This window comes from Arachis duranensis, chromosome 2 (genome assembly GCF_000817695.3).
Source record: "Arachis duranensis cultivar V14167 chromosome 2, aradu.V14167.gnm2.J7QH, whole genome shotgun sequence".
Taxonomy (NCBI): Eukaryota; Viridiplantae; Streptophyta; class Magnoliopsida; order Fabales; family Fabaceae; genus Arachis; species Arachis duranensis.
The window spans coordinates 80602310-80623382 of NC_029773.3; the positions used below are offsets into that span (position 1 = coordinate 80602310).

Here is a 21073-nt window from a genome sequence, read left to right on the forward strand (position 1 = left end):
TGAAATGCGTGTCGACGAACCACCTGTCCAGAAAAAAGAAGAAAAAAGTCCAAAAGTTATGTTCTAGAATAGTAATATACCAAATAAACATACAAAGTTGAGATTAAGCCAAACATCTACCGGGATGAATTCTTTTGTTTTCTCCGCCTTGAATTCTTGAAGGACTTCTCAAGGATAGCGCCGAGCCTCTTAATCTTTGGCCTCTCCTTTGTGGTGACCTTCGATGGGCCTTGGATGTCATCAACACTGACATCGTTCGAACTCTATGAGCCAATGTTCGTCTGCGTCTTTGACACGCTCTCGGACCTCTTTTTGGCATGGTGCGCAGCCAACGTGGCCATTGTTTCTTCCAAAGCAACATGCGGCAATGTTGTTTCTTCATCATCACCGACGAACTCTTGAGCAACACTATAGAAGTGTGCACACAGTCCCTTGAATGCAACATGACTCTCATCCGACCGACTGATATCATGGCTACTTTTGACATACGTATGTTTGCGCTTTATCTTCTTGCTCCATCGAGGGAGAACATAACATGAAGGTACTTTGTACACTTTATATGAATGGAAAACTTCAAGGCAGTGACAGCACAACACACCTGAACTCTCAAAAAGATTGCACTCACAACGAAGCTCCTGTGTGGAATGGTCAAAGTGAACATCGTACGAAACGCATAGAATAGTATCGTTGACTAGTTTCTCCTCTTCCATCGTCACGCAGACCAATGAACCCTGTTTATCAACTGTAGAAACTCTGCAGTTAGCCTTCTTCACAAACTCAATTTGAACATCCCTAAAAATGCTCGTGGTATACTCTTGCTGAAACTGTTTCTCCATAGGCGAGGTGGTTGCACAAGGGATAACCCCCTTCGAGTCTGCAGCATCATCCTCCAGTTCCCTCTGCTCCTTGAATCCAAGAACATTGTCATATTCATGAACAAATTGAACCAAGCTAGTTTTACTGTGTAAGTATCCACCATAGAATGCGTGCATGCTCTCACTCCTTTGCGTACTCCGCATTGCTGACCAAAATTCACCTTTGAAGTATATTGGGATCCACATACGTCGGTCATCATACAGATCTACAAGGAATAAATAATCCCAAATTAAGGATAGAAAGCTTACACCAAACATATTACTACACCTGAGAAATGACCATCCACAATCAATGATATATTAAACATCCAAATGTATATTATAATGAACATCCATATAATTGTCATAAAAAATTCTCCATATACTAAACATTCAGATGCCAAATAATTGCAATAAAAGCGTGTGAAGTAATCGTACAGTAACAAACCTGACACCCATGTGTTGTTATGTAAGTTGTACTCATCTATAAAATCATCCCAGTTATCTTCAAATGACTCCTCGGTCCGAGAGTTCCACACAATGTTGTTTAAGTCAACATACAAAGCTCCGTACCGACGGTAACCCCCAAGCTTGGAAGGTACTTATTCATAATATGCCAGATGTACCACCTGTGGCGTGTGTCGGGTAAAGTATTTTTGATCGCATGGTACTTGAATCGACATTGATCGGTTATGATACACTGTGGAGCAGTTCCCATGCACTTGACCCATTGGCTAAAAACCCACTCATAACTTGCGATTTCCTCATTCCCCAATAAAGCACAACCGAGGAGGGTCGACCTACCATGGTGGTTGACCCCAACGAACGACACAAACGGTAATCCATGCCTACCAGAAAAACCAACCAGATGTAAGAAATGCCAATCACGATCGAATAGCATTTTATCAAGAAAAGGAAAAAACACCAACTTAACTACTACGTACCTATTCCTTCTGTAAGTGCTATCAACTGACACGACGTCTCCATAGTATTCATACGACGCCCTACACCTTGCATCGACCCATACTGCACTCTTAAATTTACACTCATCGTCCAACTCCACCGTGTAAAAGAAGTTCGGATTGATGTCCTTCATTCTCCTGAAGTAGCTCATCATCTCCCTGACATCCGCATTCACGTTGTTATTTCGGAGCCTTGCTGTTATATAATTTCTTAAATCCTTCTCTGAGAATCCCAAGTTAGAGGGGCCACCAACCTCATTTGACAAAGCAAGGAATATCTTGTTTGGTCGAATCCCAACCTCATCATTATCCTCGATCACGCACTTCATATGCATCGTCAGCTGCCTATACTCATGGTAGTGCACTGCCTTTTTCAGTGAACAGGGGTGAGAGTGCATCAAGTCAACCTTGAGCAAAACCCAGTCTTGCACGTCTTTATCAAACTTTACATATATCCTTGCCTTGCACCCAGTAGCTGAAATCGTATTCTTCTGCGTTGGTGCTTTAACACGAGACTCGCGGATCACGTCGCGATTACAGTGTATAGCTTGGTTAATGGGAGCCTTTGTGATCTTATCAAATGTTGTCGTCCTTATCTTAGTTGCAAATCGAGCTTTCTTTGCATAGGTCGCATAAAAGTCATGAGCCATCTGTAACTGAGCAAATCGCATTCCAACTCTTGGTATCTCATCTTCTTGAAGGCAACCATGATCTGGTAACTGTATTTTATATTAATTCGAATGAAAAATTAATTACCATTAGTTATCAAATCAAACATGAACATTATGACTACACAAAAGTAATCTAGACTCCAATACCTAATCAATAAGCTCCATCTCTTTACTTCCAACATCTGTAACATCCGACAACTGCGTGGCCTAAAATTTCCAAACAAACAGAGTAACTAAAAGGAGGAAGATCCTGATCAAAATTCATTTCAATAAAAATCTCTAAAACAATCACCGAAAACACATCAACAGCTACAAAACAAGCAAAGAGATTTTTTTATTTCATGTATTATTTAATTAATTTTCACCATTTATTTGTTTTTTTTTCTCATTCAATGAAAATCATTAGGAATTATTTGTTCCATTTTGGCTAATAGTTAAGGGCCTTACTCACCCTTTAGTGGCTTCTTTTTTCACTCCAGCCACAAAATTCTTTTCATGTATATTTACATACACACACTCATTTCTTCAGATGCAAGAAGAACATAAGCACATCATTCATTAACTACATATTCCCATAAACATGAAAAATATTAAAATAAAAGGTAGGAAGCATACGAGCATATAACTAAAAAATATGTAGTGAGCATATATACATACCATTACATGATTAAAATACTAATATAAGCATGAAAAATAACCAAATACAAGGCAGGAAGCATATCAGCATATAACTAAAAAAATATGCAGTGAGCATATAAACATACCATTACATGATTAAAACACTAATATAAGCATTCCATGGTTAGCATGTTGCAAATACAAGTAGCATTCACTTCAATTCAGTGAACAAATTCAGCCACTGAATCACCCTATGGTTATCTATTTTAAATACTTGCTTGATCATCACGTAGGGATAGTATACGGACACCATAGATAAAAATACATTCATATAAGCATACCAAAAAATTAAATTATGCTATCCCATCAGCCATATAAGCACGTAATTCCATAATAAGATGATTAGCAAATAAAGATGCCATTTAAAATGAAGAGAGCATAGATTCATATACAAAAACACATACGAAAAAATGTGCTCTTGGATGTAATCATATAAGCATGCAATGGTTAATTAATTTTAGCTAATCCTCAATGCATGTAATGATACCATTAAATATAAAACAAACATAAATTTATTTGCATCTCAACTGATTGCTTACAATTGCATGTTTCAATAACCATACAATTAAAGTACTCATTTACATTGTGACTAAACATAGAAACTAAACGCACAATAAACATCCATGGCAGAAATTGAGGATCTTAATTGCTCACCTTGTTCAACTTGTGACCATGGCCTGCGACATCACCGGCTAAGTTTTCTTATTTGTATGATAAATTTTCTGAAACATCAGAGGCTACATGGTGCACGAAATCGCAATCACACTTTTGCAATTCCGCACAACTAACCAGCAAGTGCACTGGGTCGTCCAAGTAATACCTTACGTGAGTAAGGGTCGATCCCATAGAGATTGTCAGCTTGAAGCAAGCTATGGTTATCTTGTAACTCTTAGTCAGGATATCAATAATTCTCAGGTTTAATTGTGAAAAGTAAAAGAACATGAAATAGATATTTGTTTTGCAGTAATGGAGAACAGGTTGAGGTTTTGGAGATGCTCTATCTTCTGAATCTCTGCTTTCCTACTATCTTCTTCTTCATGCACGCAAGGCTCCTTCCATGGAAAGCTGTATGTAGGGTTTCACTGTTGTCAATGGCTACCTCCCATCCTCTCAGTAAAAATATTCAATGCGCTCTGTCACAGCACGGCTAATCATTTGTCGGTTCTCAATCAGGTTGGAATAGAATCCAGTGATTCTTTTGCATCTGTCACTAACGCCCAGCCTTCAGGAGTTTGAAGCTCGTCACAGTCATTCAATCCTCGAATCCTACTCAGAATACCACAAACAAGGTTTAGACCTTCCGAATTCTCTTGAATGCCGCCATCAATTCTAGCTTATACCACGAAGATTCTGATTAAGGAATCTAAGAGATATCTACTCAGTCTAAGGTAGAACGGAGGTGGTTGTCAGACACACGTTCATAGGTGAGAATGATGATGAGTGTCACGGATCATCACATTCATCAAGTTGAGGAACAAGTGATATCTTAGAATGGAAGCAAGCGTGATTGAATGAAAAACAGTAGTGATTGCATTAATCCATCAAGACACAACAGAGCTCCTCACCCCCAACCATGAGGTTTAGAGACTCATGCCATAAAAGATACAATAAGAAACATGTAATGTGTCATGAGATAAAGGTACAATGTCAAAATAGCCTATTTATAGTGAACTAGTAACCTAGGATATACAGAAATGAGTAAATGACGTAAAAATCCACTTCTGGGGTTCACTTGGTATGTGCTTGGGCTGAGCATTGAAGCTGTCATGTATAGAGACTTTTCCTGGAGTTAAACGCCAGCTTTTGTGCCAGTTTGGGCGTTTAACTCCAATTTTTGTGCCAGTTCCAGCGTTAAACGCCGGGAATTCTGAAGCTGATTTGCAACACCGGTTTGGGCCATCAAATCTCGGGCAAAGTATGGACTATTATACATTTCTGGAAAGCCCAGGATGTCTACTTCCCAACGCAATTGAGAGAGCGCTAATTGGGCTTCTGTAGCTCTAGAAAATCTACTTCGAGTGCAGGGAGGTCAGAATCCAACAGCATCTGCAGTCCTTTTTCAGCCTCTGAATCAGATTTTTGCTCAGGTCCCTAAATTTCAGCCAGAAATTACCTGAAATCACAGAAAAACACACAAACTCATAGTAAAGCCCAGAAGAGTAAATTTTAAATAAAAACTAATAAAAACATACTAAAAACTAACTAAAATGTACTAAAAACATACTAAAAACAGTGCCAAAAAGCGTATAAATTATCCGCTCATCACTACACAATCTAGCGGTTCCACTATATCGACCTCCATTAATAAATTTTGGCTAGGTGAAGTGCATAAAAAAGGATCCTCACTTGAAACATGTTCTTCTTGCGATTCTGCCATTCTGAAGGAGTCAACCGGCTTCGTTCTGTGCGGAGGAGAGTGCGGCGCTGGTTGGTTAGTTGTTATTGGCGGTGGACTGTTCAATCGTAGCTGAAGGAGGAAGAAGATCAACAGGATGCAGTGCTAGGCAGTTGGCTGCTCTAGGAGGTGGAAATTAGCGCATGGGGCAGCAGTGTAACCGAGGAGGAGATGCCGCCAGGAAGATTCTCGTTTTAACCTAAATAATTGATTTAAATCTATAATTAAGACTAATTTTAAATGGTTTCAGATTTCAAATTAAAAATAATATGAAATTAATTAGTGACCCATTATTTATTTTTAATTTCAATTAAACCCCATTGTATGCATTGTACAATAAGGGTATTGTTTCCTCGTACTTTTCCTAAAAATTATTGTTTGTGTATTGTGTTTGGATACGATGTATAAGACACTAATGTAATGTTCAGTATTATGTTTGGATACACATGGACAAAATTAAAATATTATATGAAATGACTAAAATAGCCATGTAATTCCAAATTTTCTACATAAAGTACAAACTAATTTAATAGAAAATGAGAGTAGAACTTAAAAAAATATTTAGAGGGACAAAAAAATTTTAATAAAAAATATATATAATAATTTATTAATATGTAGGAATACATATGGTTAATATTAACAAAAAAATAAATCTGAGTTCGATTAATAAAAAATTTTGTTTAGGTTAATAAGTTAAATTAATTTTAAATAAAAAATTAATTTTAAAAAAGAATCCATTTTTACATGAAAAAAAAATAGCTTTTGCACATAAAAATCTATTTTTATTTAGAAAACCAAAATTTTTTTTATCTAAAAATTGATTTTTCTTTTCAAAAAATTTATTTTTTTAAATTATATAAAATCAATTACAATATATAAATTATTTTTTAATATTTTAAAAGATCAATTTTACTTTTGATAATATATTTTTTTTCAAAAATTTTAAGACTAATTATTTTTATTATTATTTTTATTAGAAATCAAATAATATAATACAATGTTAAAATGTTAGAAGGAATGAATTATCCAACCCAATAAAAAATTCTATAAAAAGAAAAGAGTACCTGAAAAAATCCGAGAACAACGCAAATTAGAAAAAATAAGAAGGGGTAACAGTGGAATAATAAAAAATAGGTTTAATTACTCTGTTGGTCCCTATAGTTTCGTGAAATTTTTAATTAGGTCCCTATACTTTTTTTTCTTTTTAATTGGATCCTTGCACTAATTTTTTTTTTCAATTAAGTCCTTCTTAATAGTAATTGGCTTAATTTTATAGGGACTCAGTAGAAAAAAAAAGATTTAGTACATAGACCTAAATAAAAAAAAAGTGTAAGGACTCAATTAAAAAAAATTGGTGCAAGGACTCAATTAAAAAGAAAAAAAGTATAAGGACTTAATTGAAAATTTCACAAAACTATAGGGACCAACAGAGTAATTAAATATAAAAAATATCTATGAATAAAAAAAATTCATAAAGAAGTCTGTGTCACTCTTTCAAATCTCGTGTTCATCATTATCCTTTATAAACGAGTGGACACAAAATCATAAAAAATTGTCTCGAAAACAATGTGTTCAGTGTTTATGTCTCCGCTTCCAAATATTTTTTAAAAATATGCTGTTCATATTTCTGTATCCTGTCTCCAAAAACAAACACTACCTAAAGCTAAATGCTATGTCTCTCTTTTTGCGTTAGGCCTCTCTCTCTTCGTTGCCTCCTCATTAAAATCGTTATATTCAAAATTTTTAATAGGTTTTCGCCATTGATCAAAGATCCTACAGTTATTGTTTGTTTCATTCCACTCTCCTTCTTTCTGAAACCATGATTCACGGTTTCTTTCAAAATGTTAATACCTATTTCTATAAAAATCATTACTCTTTCCATATTTATGCATAATATGCTCTAACGCTCATTTGGTTGTATTACACTTATTCAATGACCATATTAAAATAAAAAGCCTAAATAAAATAGATCAATAAAAAGATAACAAAAGCTTACCCAAATTAATATTGAAGCCTTAGAAAACGGATAATGTTAGATAATCAATAATTTTTTTTGAACAACATAAACAATTACCAATAAATAAAAATACACTACACCTCCAAATTACCTATCTAAATCTTAATATTATAATAACCATCCGCACACCTAGTAAAATGAACATCCAATATATCTATTGTTTACATTGTTCACCAATATTGTTAGTTATCTATCCTTTTTCTTAGAAAACCAATGCCTGTGTTGTTGATTCTATGACAGTTAATTCAACTTGTGATCCACGGATTAAACTAACTAGAATGAGAACCACGCAATGTGTGGATGGTAAATTAATGATAGTATATAATAAATATTAAAAATGCTTATATTTTGTAGAATTAAATTAAATATGTGTAAACTAAAGTTAAATTTGAAAAATGTTTTGTTTAAAATAATTTGTAGTACAAAAGATTTGGATGTTAGAGTTGTACAAAATGACATTTTAATTTGGTAGTTTGATTTTTGCATTTGTTTTAGTTGATGGATTTAGTCTTCTTATGTGGCGCTCGTCCTCCTTTTTTTATATTGGTTATTGTTAGAATTGTTGCTTTCTTCTTTTTGTCGAGGTTCTTGTGAAGGCATGTTCTTTATGAATTGTTAAGTTGTATTCACTTTCTATTATGTTGTTTGTTCCATCTTTGCATGTATATTTTTCTTCCGAAGATGTGTCTTGAATTTGTATGGTTTTCTTTCTTCTCAATCTCTTGATGTACTTTTCTAATGACATCTACAATAAAAAGAACAAAAATGTGTAGATTTTTTTTGAATAAGTTGTTTTTAATAAGAATAATTGAAATAGTATAAAATAAAATTATCTGTTAGTATTTTTTTGACCCAGTCTGTCAGAGAATGTCTCAAGTGATACAAATTCAAAATAGTATTGGAAAGTGTTTAAAATTGGATCTTTAATTTCTTTCACAACAATTGTGAGTAAAAAGTTTGCTTTCATTATACATTTAATTGGCCTATACAAATTATTTGTATCTTCTATTTTTAAATTTTTTTATAGTATAGACTTTTCCTTCCCTGCAGTGTTAGTAAATCATAGTTCATAATTAGTTAAAAAAGAATAATAAATAACATATTAAAAGATGTATAATTTTAATGATATTAAAATACAATTATATATAAAGTATTATAAAATAATATAAAAAGTATAAAAAGCAAAAATAATTAAAGTATTTTTTTGTATATTTAATTTAAAAATATAATCAATTTTAAATTATAATCAAATTTGTAACCTACAAAGACATTGAATCCATATCCATATATTTATTATATCTCACCGTTATAAATAATACAATAAATTTATAACTCTAATAATTAATTTATTAATTTCTATAAATAATTCATTAAATATAATAAATATTCATATTACAAATGTAATAATAGTATTATTAATCATAATAAATTTTACATTACAAATATTCAAATTCCATACTATTTGAACTACTTATATAAGTCTCTTATCACTATTCATTTAAATGACATTAAATTTAGCATAAATCTATTCTTAATATATAAAAGTAGATACATAAGTTTACACACATTACTTTTAAAACATCTTTTTCTTTCTACTAATGCCATGTCAGCAACATCGCTTACTTGATAAAATATTAAAATCAATGACCTATTTTTTGCCAAATCAACTATTATTTCCAAATCAACAATATATATAAATTTGTAATCAAATTTGTAACCTTCAAAAGACGTTGAATCCATATCCATATATTTATTATATCTCACTATTATAACTAATACAATAAATTTATAACTCCAATAATTAATTTATTAATTTCTATGAATAACTCATTAAATATAATAAATATTCATATTACAAATGTAATAATAATATTATTAATCATAATAAATTTTACATTACAAATATTCAAATTCCACACTATTGCTAAATTTGATGGCATTTGAAGGAATAGTGATAAGAGACTTATATAAGTAGTTTAAATAGTATAGAATTTGAATATTTGTAACGTAAAATTTATTATGATTAATAATGTTATTATTATATTTGTTGGCATTGTTTACTTCTGTGGTTGATTTACTTCTTTAATTTTTCTTCTTCTTGGCATTGTTTTCCAATTTTTGTAAGCTTTCGGTAGTCTAACAATGGTGAAAACTGAATAAGATTGTGGGATTGGAGAGCAAATAGAGAGAGATGAGAGTGAAAGTGATTGTTGCTGGGAGGAGGGAGACACTCGTAATGAGATTTTACATGGAACGAAACCAACGAGGAAAGCAGGTGAATGCTCGCCACGTGACAGCATGACGCAAATCAGACCCACCGATTAACGTACCGTCCGATTACTGAAATCAGATCGTTCGATTTCAGTTTCTCAAATCAGTCCGTCCGATTTGAGCTCAGCAGCCATCACAGCTCGATAATACACCTTAAACCTCATAATCCTGTTATACACCATCAATTTTTCCATATCAAAATTAAAAATCTCTCCTTGTTGATCACTTTTGATGAACCATGGTTAGCTTTGAGCGATAAAAAAATGAAATACGGGGACCACCATTTCGCATGACATTCTTGGAGGAAGAGATTGTATATACACCATAGTGGACAGTAGAAATTCTTTTCAATTATTCATCAGATTATGATTCTTTTTACTAAGTTTTGTGTAGACGAGGCAAGAGCTCTCATTACAGTCAATGATCAATGCTTTAGTATTGATCAAATCTACTTAATATACTAAAATTGAATTTTCCCCCAATTAATAAAGGTGACATATCGATTTCTCGTGAGTCTGTTTTCTCTCCAAAATGAATGGAATTTTTCATCCATTCTAAATTATTTTATAAAAAATATCTTTATTATAATTATATTATAATTAATATTTAATGAATAATATATAATTATACTAATTTAAGAACATATCTTCATTATAATTATATCAAATCAATATTTAATGCACTATTAAACTACTTATCAATTATAATGCGTAATTACTGTACATAATAAAAAATTGCCTTAATAATAAGTAATTTACATATTTATTTTTGTTTTACTAAAGTCTATAAATAGTGTTTTTCTGTGGTACATGAATCTAATAATTACCCGTGCGATGCACATGATAAGATTGAAATTATAATTTTAAATTATTTTTTAAAATTAATTTAAATTATAATAATTTGATTAATAAAAAATTAATATGTTATGCATTATTTGTTTTTTTTTTAATTTAGTATTAATTGGATTAACTCTAAAATAGTTATTAATCGATTTTAATAATCTATTTTGTTCAATAAATCATACATAAATACTGAATGTGATCATAAATAATATAGTAATATTTAAATCTACCCACAAACATATTGGCTATTATCACACTCTAAAACAAATTAAATATAAAGGCTATTAGCACGCACTTATAAATCTATAAAATCGCATTGTCTTTAATTCGTGTAAGGGTTTATTTATCAAATAAACTTAAAATATAAACAAAAAAATATTTATAAAATGGATCTAGCATCACTTGAAAGAATCATAGAAAATAATCAACTTACCTTATCATCTATAAGAACCATTTCTATGTAAGTCGTGTTGTTATTGTCAAATTTGGATGAGACTTTTCATAACCTTATAATTCTTGCCTTTATTTTTCAAACTTTTTCATTACATAATCTATCATAGGTAATACTGTTAATAGAATCGTAGTTAGTATCATTTCGGTATGAAAAATAATAAACAGAAAAAGTTCTATGTCTAAGGTACGAATTTTTTAGATGATAAATAATTGTAACAATTCACTATTAATCCTTATATATATATATATACACACACTAATTATACACGGTAATAGTTAACAAATATTTTCAATGGAGATACTTACTCAATATATATGTTATCAACATTAATTATATGCCAATATTTTTAGGAAAGAGCTAAAAGAGGAGATATATAAATATATATAATATTATTGCTATATAGGAAGCATACATAAATTGCTATATTTTTTTATTATGTTATACAACTTAAAATTATACTATTATGTTATTATTAATTCTAGATACTTGATATAATTATATCAAATTTAATTATGAATCTAAATAAATAAAATAGATAATATTCAATATTATTTTTTTTACATTCAATATTATTGTAAATATAAAAAATAAAATAATTAATAAAAAAATATGAACAGAAAATAAAACATATTAATTAAAATTCAATTTGTTATCTAATTAATCTTGTGTCCATACGATATAACTTTACAAAAATGTTATGAATCACAACTTTTTTTATTCTACAAAAAAGAAAAACACTATATGTAGCCTTTAGTAGTACAAAAAATAATTATAAAAATTAATTATTGATATTGATATTAATCATAATTGATTATTAATACTCTAATTTTTTAAAATATATTTTACCTTTCTAAAATATCATGCATGTACCGTGTAGACTTTATTATTATTATTATTATTATTATTATTATTATTATTATTATTATTATTATTATTATTATTATCCACTAATTGATATTAAATTAAATAGGTCACTGTTAATATGTGCATCAACTATCTTCTAATAAAATTATTATACTTAAATGCAGATTAAAACTATATCAATTGATATAATTAGAATGATTAAAAATATCGATAATTGATACGTAGTTTAATAACGCATTGAATATTGATTATAATTAATTAATTTATATAAATTATAATAAATGATGAGATTTGAATGGCTAATCAAATTAATTAATTGATATAATTAATTAATTATAATTGATTTGCTTTGACGAATTAAATGAAATAGATTTGGAAACACCTCGAGAGCATGCCACATCAGTTCCATTATTAAATACAAAAATTCTATTTTTATATAATAGAATAGAATAGAATAGATATAATTGATATAATAATTACTATAATTGCTACATATTCTCAATCTTATCGGTTATATCAATTTAACTATATCAATTATATTTAAATTAGTAGTCAATTATTTTTATGAAAATTCTTGCTATAATTAGGTTATACTTATGAGATTATCTTGTATTAATCGTTATAATTAATTTAATAAAGATATTTATTAAGTATATATGTTATCTATATTAATTATATATATGCCAATATTTGTAAGAATGGGTTTAAAAAAGTGATATATAAATATATATAATATTATTGTTATATAAAAAATAAATTTAAATAATATATTAAATATTAATTTGATATAATTATAATAAAAATATTTTTCTAAAATAATATAATCATACATTATTCATGAGCTAATTATAATGCAATTAAATGTATAATATTATTTAATCACCCAATTAGTTTTGATTATTGTTGATAAGTGATGCAGGCCAAAAATAAGTCTTGCAGCAGCCCAACATCAAACAAAAGATATATGCTAATGGGCTGAATGGTAAGTGAAAAATAAAGACAAGCCCAAGTCATTCATCTCAAACAAAATTCATCAAAGAAGCAAAGCAAGGCACCAACGGGCTGAATTAGAGAAGAACCCGATCCAAGCCCGAAATTGATTTTCAATTTCCCACCATCTTGCCTTACGAGAAGCAACGTTCCTCTCCTCTCTAATCAAGTCACATCAAGGCTTCAGAAAAGTAAGAAAGAGAAAGAGAAAAAGCTTCCTCCCTAAGCTAGTAACCAAAGAAGCAAGAGAGAGAGAGAAAGTTTAAGCTTGAAGCACACAAGTTAAAACAAAAAATCCAAACCAAATCAAGCTTAGGTTAAAGGTAATCCATCTCATCTTGCATGCATCAGATCTTCTTCTCTTCTCCCAACTCTCTGCTCTATCCGAAAATGACATTCAAGGTAAAATTGTTCTCTGCCCTATTCTGCTTCACATCTACGGTCACAAGTGATACTTGGGGACCAAGTAGTTCCTCAATGGCTAAGATCAAGTTGACCATGAGAAGATTTCTATGGTTACTGCTTTGTGGCTTTCAGTCAAGATGAAGAAGTCAAGAAGCAAAGTTTCTACTCTAAGGTTTAATGAGAAAAAGTGATTCTGTGGGTTGGTGAAGCTCAAGGCTCAAGGTGTTGACCTTGGAAGAAGAACCCAGCAACATGCAAGGAGAATAAAAGAAGAATTCTTACTCATTCAGAAGGAAAGGAGAGAAAACCAGAGAGTGAGAACAGTGTTCTGTTAAGAAGTTCATCTACTTGGATAATGCTTTCTTTCAAAGAAGCATTCTGCCAATACTGAAGAACTGCATCTGAGGTTTGCGAATCTAGTTTTGCACATAGCTAAGAGGCTGCTGATGAAGTCAATCTCCTTCATGTTTTTACTGATTGTAATGTACTTTTCTAAGTTTATCTTTCTGTAATTTCTTGTGAGAAAAGGCATTGTGAGAAAGCTCAAGTAAAAGCCATGAGTGGAAAAAGGCTGAGTGATACACTTGAGAGAAAAGTCTAGAGTTATTTTCTGATTTCTTTAGGTTGGTTAAGTGTCTTGTATCTTGTACCTGTTTGGTATCCCTTTCTTAGTTGGGTTAGCATTAAGAGTGAATAGTTAGGAGTTAGCATAGCCAATGTCAAGTTAGGTTAGAACCTGAGTGTGAAATTGGTGTATGTAATACTGTTAACTATAGTGAAATTCTTCCATAATTGTGGAGGAGACTGGATGTAGGTTGCATAGCACAAGGCAACCGAACCAGGATACATGCTGGTGTTCACTTTTCACTTCTCTGCTGAGTTCTGTTTTCTGATATTCATGAGACAAAAATAAATTGTCTCATAAATTTTCGCTGCTGAGTTTAAATAGAATCAGAATTGTAATTTTGTTCAAAAAGGGTCATAACAGCAACTTAAAAAGGAAGGCATAGATTCAACCCCCTTCTCTAAGCCTACCACAACCTTCAATTGGTATCAGGAGCTAAGGTCTCAAGAATCAAGTTTAACCGCTTGGAGCAAAGATGCAATGGCAAACAACTTGGGCACAACCACAATTGCTTACACCCTCACTGAAGGCCAGTCAAACAATCGGCCACCTTTCTTCAACCGGAAGAACTATTCCTACTGGAAAAAAAGGATAAGGATCTTCATCCAATCCATTGACTACAACATATGGAAGATCATTGTAAGCGGTCCAAAGATTCCAACAAAAACAAGTGCTGATGAAGTGGTGACTCCAAAAGAAGAAGCTGAATGGAATGAAGATGATAAGAAGAAGATAGAGCTGAATGCTAAAGCAATCAACCTTCTTCACTGTGCTATCAGCTTGTAAGAGTACCGGAAGGTGTCTAGATGCAAGACAGCCAAAGAAATCTGGGAAAAACTCCAGGTTACACACGAAGGCACCAAACAAGTAAAAGAAACGAGGACTGATATGCTGCGAAAAGAGTACGAGATGTTTAGCATGAAGGATGGAGAAAGCATTGATGAAGCATTTGAGAGATTCTCAATCATAATCAACAACCTTGCTATGGGTACAAACTATGCAGAACAAACCTTGGTGAGAAAACTCCTTAGAAGTCTCACAAAAGAATGGGAAAACACTGCCACTGTCCTAACCGAGAGTAACAACATAAGTCCCATAACCTATGATGAGCTGAGAGGAAAACTCCTTGCCTATGAAGCCACACACACAAACACAGACTCAAAGAAAAAGGGAATAGCCCTCAAGTCACAAATAGAACCAAAAGATAGTGAGTCTAGTGATGGTATTTCAGATGACGAGATTTTGTTTTTTGCTAGGAGATTTAGAAGGATGATGAAGAGCAAGGGCAAATACAAGGGTTCAAGTTCAAAGGAGCACAAGATAGACTTGAGCAAGGTGACGTGTCATCATTGCAAGAAGGCTGGACACTTCAAATCAAACTGTCCAAAGCTCAAAAAGGAGAACAAAGGAAAGAACGAAAAGAAGAGAGTACTCATGGCAGCTTGGGAGGATCTTGAGAATGACTCAAATGAAGAAGAAGAATCTGAAGGAGATGACAAAGACTGCTTCATGGCTGGAAACAACAATCTTGATGAGGTAAACTATTATGATTTGACCATTGAGGACTTGCATGCTATTATTGATGATCTCACTTTAAACACATCAAAACTGCTTGATAAATACAATGAATGCAGATCTGAAAGAGATGTGTTAAGAGCTGAAAATAATTTTTTAAGAGAAAAAGTGAAGGAAACTGAATGTGCATTAGATATCATTGAAGAAAACAGATTTCTAAAATCTGAACTTGAAAAATTAAAAGGAAAGCACATTGTGGATCCTTCTCATGAGTTAATTGCTGAAAATGAAAGATTAAATGATAAGATTAAAAGGCTGAATGGTGACTTAGAAAAATTTGCTCAAGGTTCCAAAAACTTGGACAAATTACTTGCAAGTCAAAGACCACTGTTTGAAAAATCTGGTTTAGGCTACATAGCCAAGGAAGATGCAGTTTCTAATACTTCTTCTATAAAATTTGTGGCTTCTTCATCAAATACCAAATCCATACCAAGCAAATCAGGTATCGGATATGTTTCAACTTGTGAAGAAAAATTTGATGAAGCAAACACAAGTGAAACTGAACCTTCACCAAGAACTGGTCCGAGTCCAAACCGGCCAGGTTTGGGTTACATTTCAAAAAAAGAGGATGCTTTCAAGAAAATAATATTTTACAACAAAACCTCATTTTCGAAACGTAAAAATATTCAAAAAAAATTCTGGTGAAAACATTTTTGCAAAGAAGAAAAATTATAACAAAAATCAGTTTGTCAAAAGAAATGCATCTCCTCCAAAAACCAAAAAATTCCAACCATTTAATCATTTCAAGCAATATAACTCACCTCAATTTTAGTGGCACACATCAAAAAATCATTGTGTTAATTGCAAGAAATTGGGTCACTCATATGCACAATGCTTCATTGAAAAAAGAGTTGTTGGAAACAAAGTTTACAATATTGTTTGTGATTTCAATGCACTTAGGCAACCAAGATGGATTAACTTCAAAGGATCCAAATTAATTTGGATACCTAAGGCTACTTGAAACTCATCATGCAGATTTGCCTAGCATCCAAGAACAAAAAGGACATGTGGTACATGGATAGTGGATGTTCAAGGCACATGACTGGAAGGTCAACCTACTTCATCAAACTAAATAAGTATGATGGAGGTTTTGTGACCTTTGGAGATGATGGTAAAGGTCAAATCATTGCTGTTGGAAAAATAGGTAACGAGCAATCTACTTTCATTGATGATGTGCTTTTGGTATGTGGTTTAAAGCACAATCTTTTGAGTATAAGTTAGCTGTGTGATTTAGGATATTTAGTTATTTTCAAAAGGCTAGAATGCTGTGTTGTTAATGAAAAGACAAATGAAGTGATGTTTGTTGCCAAGCATTTCAATAATATGTATGGACTTACTCTTGATGAACTAAAGGATCAAAATGTAGCTTGTCTTCACTCTAAAGAATCTGAAAAGTGGTTATGGCACAAGAGATTGGGCCATGCAAGTATGTTTCAAATAAACAAACTTGTAAAGAAAGAATTAGTAAGAGGTCTCTCTTTGATAAAGTTTGACAAAGACATTACTTGTGATGCTTGCCAAATGGAAAAACAAACAAAAAGTTCTTTTAAACCAAAGGAAGACATCTCTACTAAAAGACCACTTGAGTTGCTACACATTGATTTATTTGGTCCAACAAGAACTCAAAGCCTAGGTGGTAAACATTATGGTTTAGTAATTATGGATGACTATACTAGGTTTGGTTGGGTTTTATTTCTTGCACACAAAAATGAAGCTTTTTCAGCCTTTGAACCTTTTTGCAAGAAACTTCAAAATGAAAAGGATTTAAAAATTTTTTCTATAAGAAGTGATCATGGAACTGAATTTGAAAATAATTTGTTTGAATCCTTTTGTGAGGAATTTGGAATATCTCACAACTTCTCTTGTCCAAGAACACCACAATAAAATGGTGTTGTGGAAAGAAGAAATAGAAGCATACAAGAGATGACAAGAGCTATGCTTTGTGAGAGTAATGTTCCAAAATTCCTTTGGGCTGAAGCGGTTAACACAGCTTGCCACATTTTAAATAGAACAATCATAAGGAAATTTTTGAAGAAAACCCCTTATGAACTTTGGAAAGGCTACCCACCAAACTTAAATTACTTGCACATCTTTGGATGCAAATGTTTTGTTTTAAATAACAAAGAAAATTTGGGTAAATTTGATCCAAAGGCTTATGAGTGTTTGTTTGTAGGATATTCCACAACTTGTAAAGCATATAGGGTTTATCATCAAGATGCTAGAATTATTGAGGAGTCCATACATGTTATATTTTGTGATACTAACTTGGTACAAAGCATTTTGGAAGATTGTGATGTAGGAAGTCAATCTCAAAAGGAGGATGAATCTGCTCAAAATCATGGAAAAGAAAATTCTGGACAAGCTGAACCAGAAATTGTAAATGCTGAAAATTCAAGAGACAATTCCATTTTGTCTCATGAATCTGAAGGAAATTCTGCAGCCAGCAGCGCCCAGAATCCCTTGGTGACTGAATCTGCCTCCAAGTCAACCAGACCTCGTGAATGGAGATTCTTGAAGAATTATCCAGAGGAATTTGTCATTGGGGACGTCTCTCATGGAGTGCAAACAAGGTCTTCCACTAGAAAGGCCAATGAAGGATTCAACATTGCCCTTCTATCACAAATAGAGCCTCAAAACGTCAAGGAAGCACTTAGTGACCCTTCTTGGATTAAAGCTATGGAGGATGAGCTTCTTGAGTTTGAAAAGAACCAAGTATGGACTTTGGTTCCAAGGCCAAGTGGAAAGAAAGTGACCGGCACCAAGTGGATATTTCAGAACAAGTTGGGAGAAGATGGTAGCATTGCAAGAAACAAGGCAAGGCTAGTGGCTCAAGGATATGACCAAGAAGAAGGAATAGACTTTGATGAATCCTTTGCCCCTGTTGCCGGAATGGAAGCTATAAGACTTCTCTTAGTTTATGCTGCTTTTTGTGGTTTTAAATTATATCAAATGGATGTGAAATGTGCATTTTTGAATGGTGTGATAGATAGAGAAGTGTATGTGGAGCAGCCTCTTGGTTTTGAAAATAAAGAACATTCTAATCATGTTTTCAAACTGTCTAAAGCTCTCTATGGTTTAAGACAAGCTCCTAGAGCTTGGTATGAGAGACTTAGCTCTTTTCTTTTGAAAAATGGTTTTCAAAGAGGCATCACTGACACGACTCTATTCATCAAGAACTCTAATGATTCTTTTATTCTAGTCCAAATATATGTTGATGACATTATTTTTGGATCAGCAAATGAATCCCTTTGTTCTGAATTTGGAAAACTAATAACAAGTGAATTTGACATGAGTATGATGGGTGAACTTAATTTCTTCCTTGGGCTGCAAATTAAACAAACTGAAAAAGGTATTTTCATTCATCAAGAAAAGTATGTCAAGGAATTAGTTAAGAAATTTGGTATGGAAAATGCCAAACCCATGGGAACACCCATGCATCCTAGTTCTAAGTTAGATAAGGGAGAAGCTGAGAAAGATGTTGATGAGACTAAGTATAGAGGAATGATTGGTTCTCTTATGTACTTAACTTCCTCTAGACCCGATATTGTGCAAAGTGTTGGATTATGTTCTAGGTTCCAATCCAAACCTAAAGAGTCACATCTTTCTGCAGTTAAAAGGATCATTAGATACGTTCATGGCACATCCAATTTTGGTCTATGGTATCCTAAGATTGATGATTTTTCTACAGTTGGTTATTGTGATGCAGATTTTGCTGGTGATAGAGTTGATAGAAGGAGCACTTCTGGTTTATGTTGCTTCCTTGGAAAGTCCTTAAATGTTTGGTCAAGTAAGAAGCAACCAACAGTGGCCTTATCCACTGCAGAGGCTGAGTATATAGCTGCTTCTTCTTGTTGTTCTCAGCTTTTATGGTTAAAAACACAGCTAGCTGATTACAAATTAAAGGCTGAAAATATTCCCTTAATGTGTGATAATATGAGTGCCATTAATATTTCTAAAAATCTAGTTTTGCACTCAAGGACGAAGCATATTGAAGTGAAATTTCACTCAATAAGAGAACATGTTCAAAAAGGGGATATTAGTATTCAATTTGTTAAATCTGAGGAGCAATTAGCAGATATTTTTACAAAACCATTAGCTGAGGATAGATTCTATATGCTTAGGACTTGTCTAGGAATTTTAAGTTATGATTCTTTATTTGAAAATTGCTGATGTATTTGCTGGAGATTTTTGTCTCATAAACAGGTATGAGACAATTCTGGGCAGGTGATGAACGTCTCCATCAAGCCAGCGTGTTCTGGGCTTGTTTCAAATGAAAGATAATCTGGGCCAACCTCAAAATCAGATCTAGAGTGGTCCATTGTGTTTCCTTAAATCCAACTATCTCTGGGCCCATATGTGAATGTTACATTTTTGGGTGATGGGCTGTGTGTTTATTTTTTTAATAATTTTTCATTTAATGTTTATAATCCAAAAAGATTTTTCAGTTTATTTTTTGGTTTTTTAAAATTTAAAATTCATTTCCTGTTTTATTTTCAAATCAAATCAAATCTTAAATTTATGAGGTCAGGTCTTTTCATGTCATTTCAAAAAGGTGATGCAATTGCATGGTTTTGGAAAACTTTTGGGTACGGTTACCAACACTCCCTCTCTTCCCTCCATAACTTCTCCTCAAATCCTTTGGTTTCTTCCCTCTCACTCCACTATCTCTCTTCCATCAAAAGCATCAATTTAACCAAAATGGGGAAGAAATTCATTGCTAAAAGAGCATCGCGTGAGAAAATCTATAAACTTCCAGGATATCCAAGACCATCAACTCGTTCTCAAGACACCACTTTTACTCCTTCACCTTCTCCTCCTACCTCTCCTCCTCGAACTGATCCCATGGCTCGTACCAAGACCACTCCAAGGTATCCTGCCTCTGCCAAATCGACACCACCACCAAAGGCGACACCTTCCAAACCTGCCTCTTCAAAACCTGGCTCTTCAAAGCCATCCTCATCCAAAGGGAAGCATCCGGCGATAGAGGAACCTGTTCCCGAGCCACCACAACCCAGGGCAAGGTCAGTTCCTGTGCGCTCATAGAGAGGTAAAACTCGAGTTCCTCTCAAATCAGTTAGTGAACCTGACATTGGGCCGTTTGATCACAAAGCTCACTTTTTGACCTCTCATTCGAACTATAACCCTTATAGATTCAAATCTGCCATGAACAATGATTTTTATGAAGGGGTTATCCAGTATCGTGCCCTGTGTCCATCTTTTCTAGCTAATCTGCAATCTTTGAAAAGAAAAGGTTTTCCTTTTGTTGATAACTTGATTTTTCTGGACTGGAATCATCTTTTTCATATCAAAAAGCCTGTTTATCCCTTGTTGGTCAAAGAATTTTCCGCTGCTGAGTTTAAACAGAATCAGAATTGTAATTTTGTTCAAAAAGGGTCATAACAGCAACTTAAAAAGGAAGGCATAGATTCAACCCCCCTTCTCTAAGCCTACCACAACCTTCAAAAAATTA

General features: G+C 32.7%; 1 protein-coding gene across 1 annotated transcript; it reads right to left on the reverse strand.

The window, feature by feature from the left end:
- Nucleotides 1-263: 263 nt before the first annotated feature.
- Nucleotides 264-20693, reverse strand: LOC107475241 (protein FAR1-RELATED SEQUENCE 5-like). Its single transcript, XM_052257895.1, has 4 exons — nt 20424-20693; nt 1799-2535; nt 1416-1702; nt 264-1081 (listed from the first exon to the last, which is right to left on the reverse strand). Exons 1-4 carry the CDS (start codon nt 20691-20693, stop codon nt 264-266), a joined length of 2112 nt encoding a protein of 703 aa, XP_052113855.1.
- Nucleotides 20694-21073: the final 380 nt, after the last annotated feature.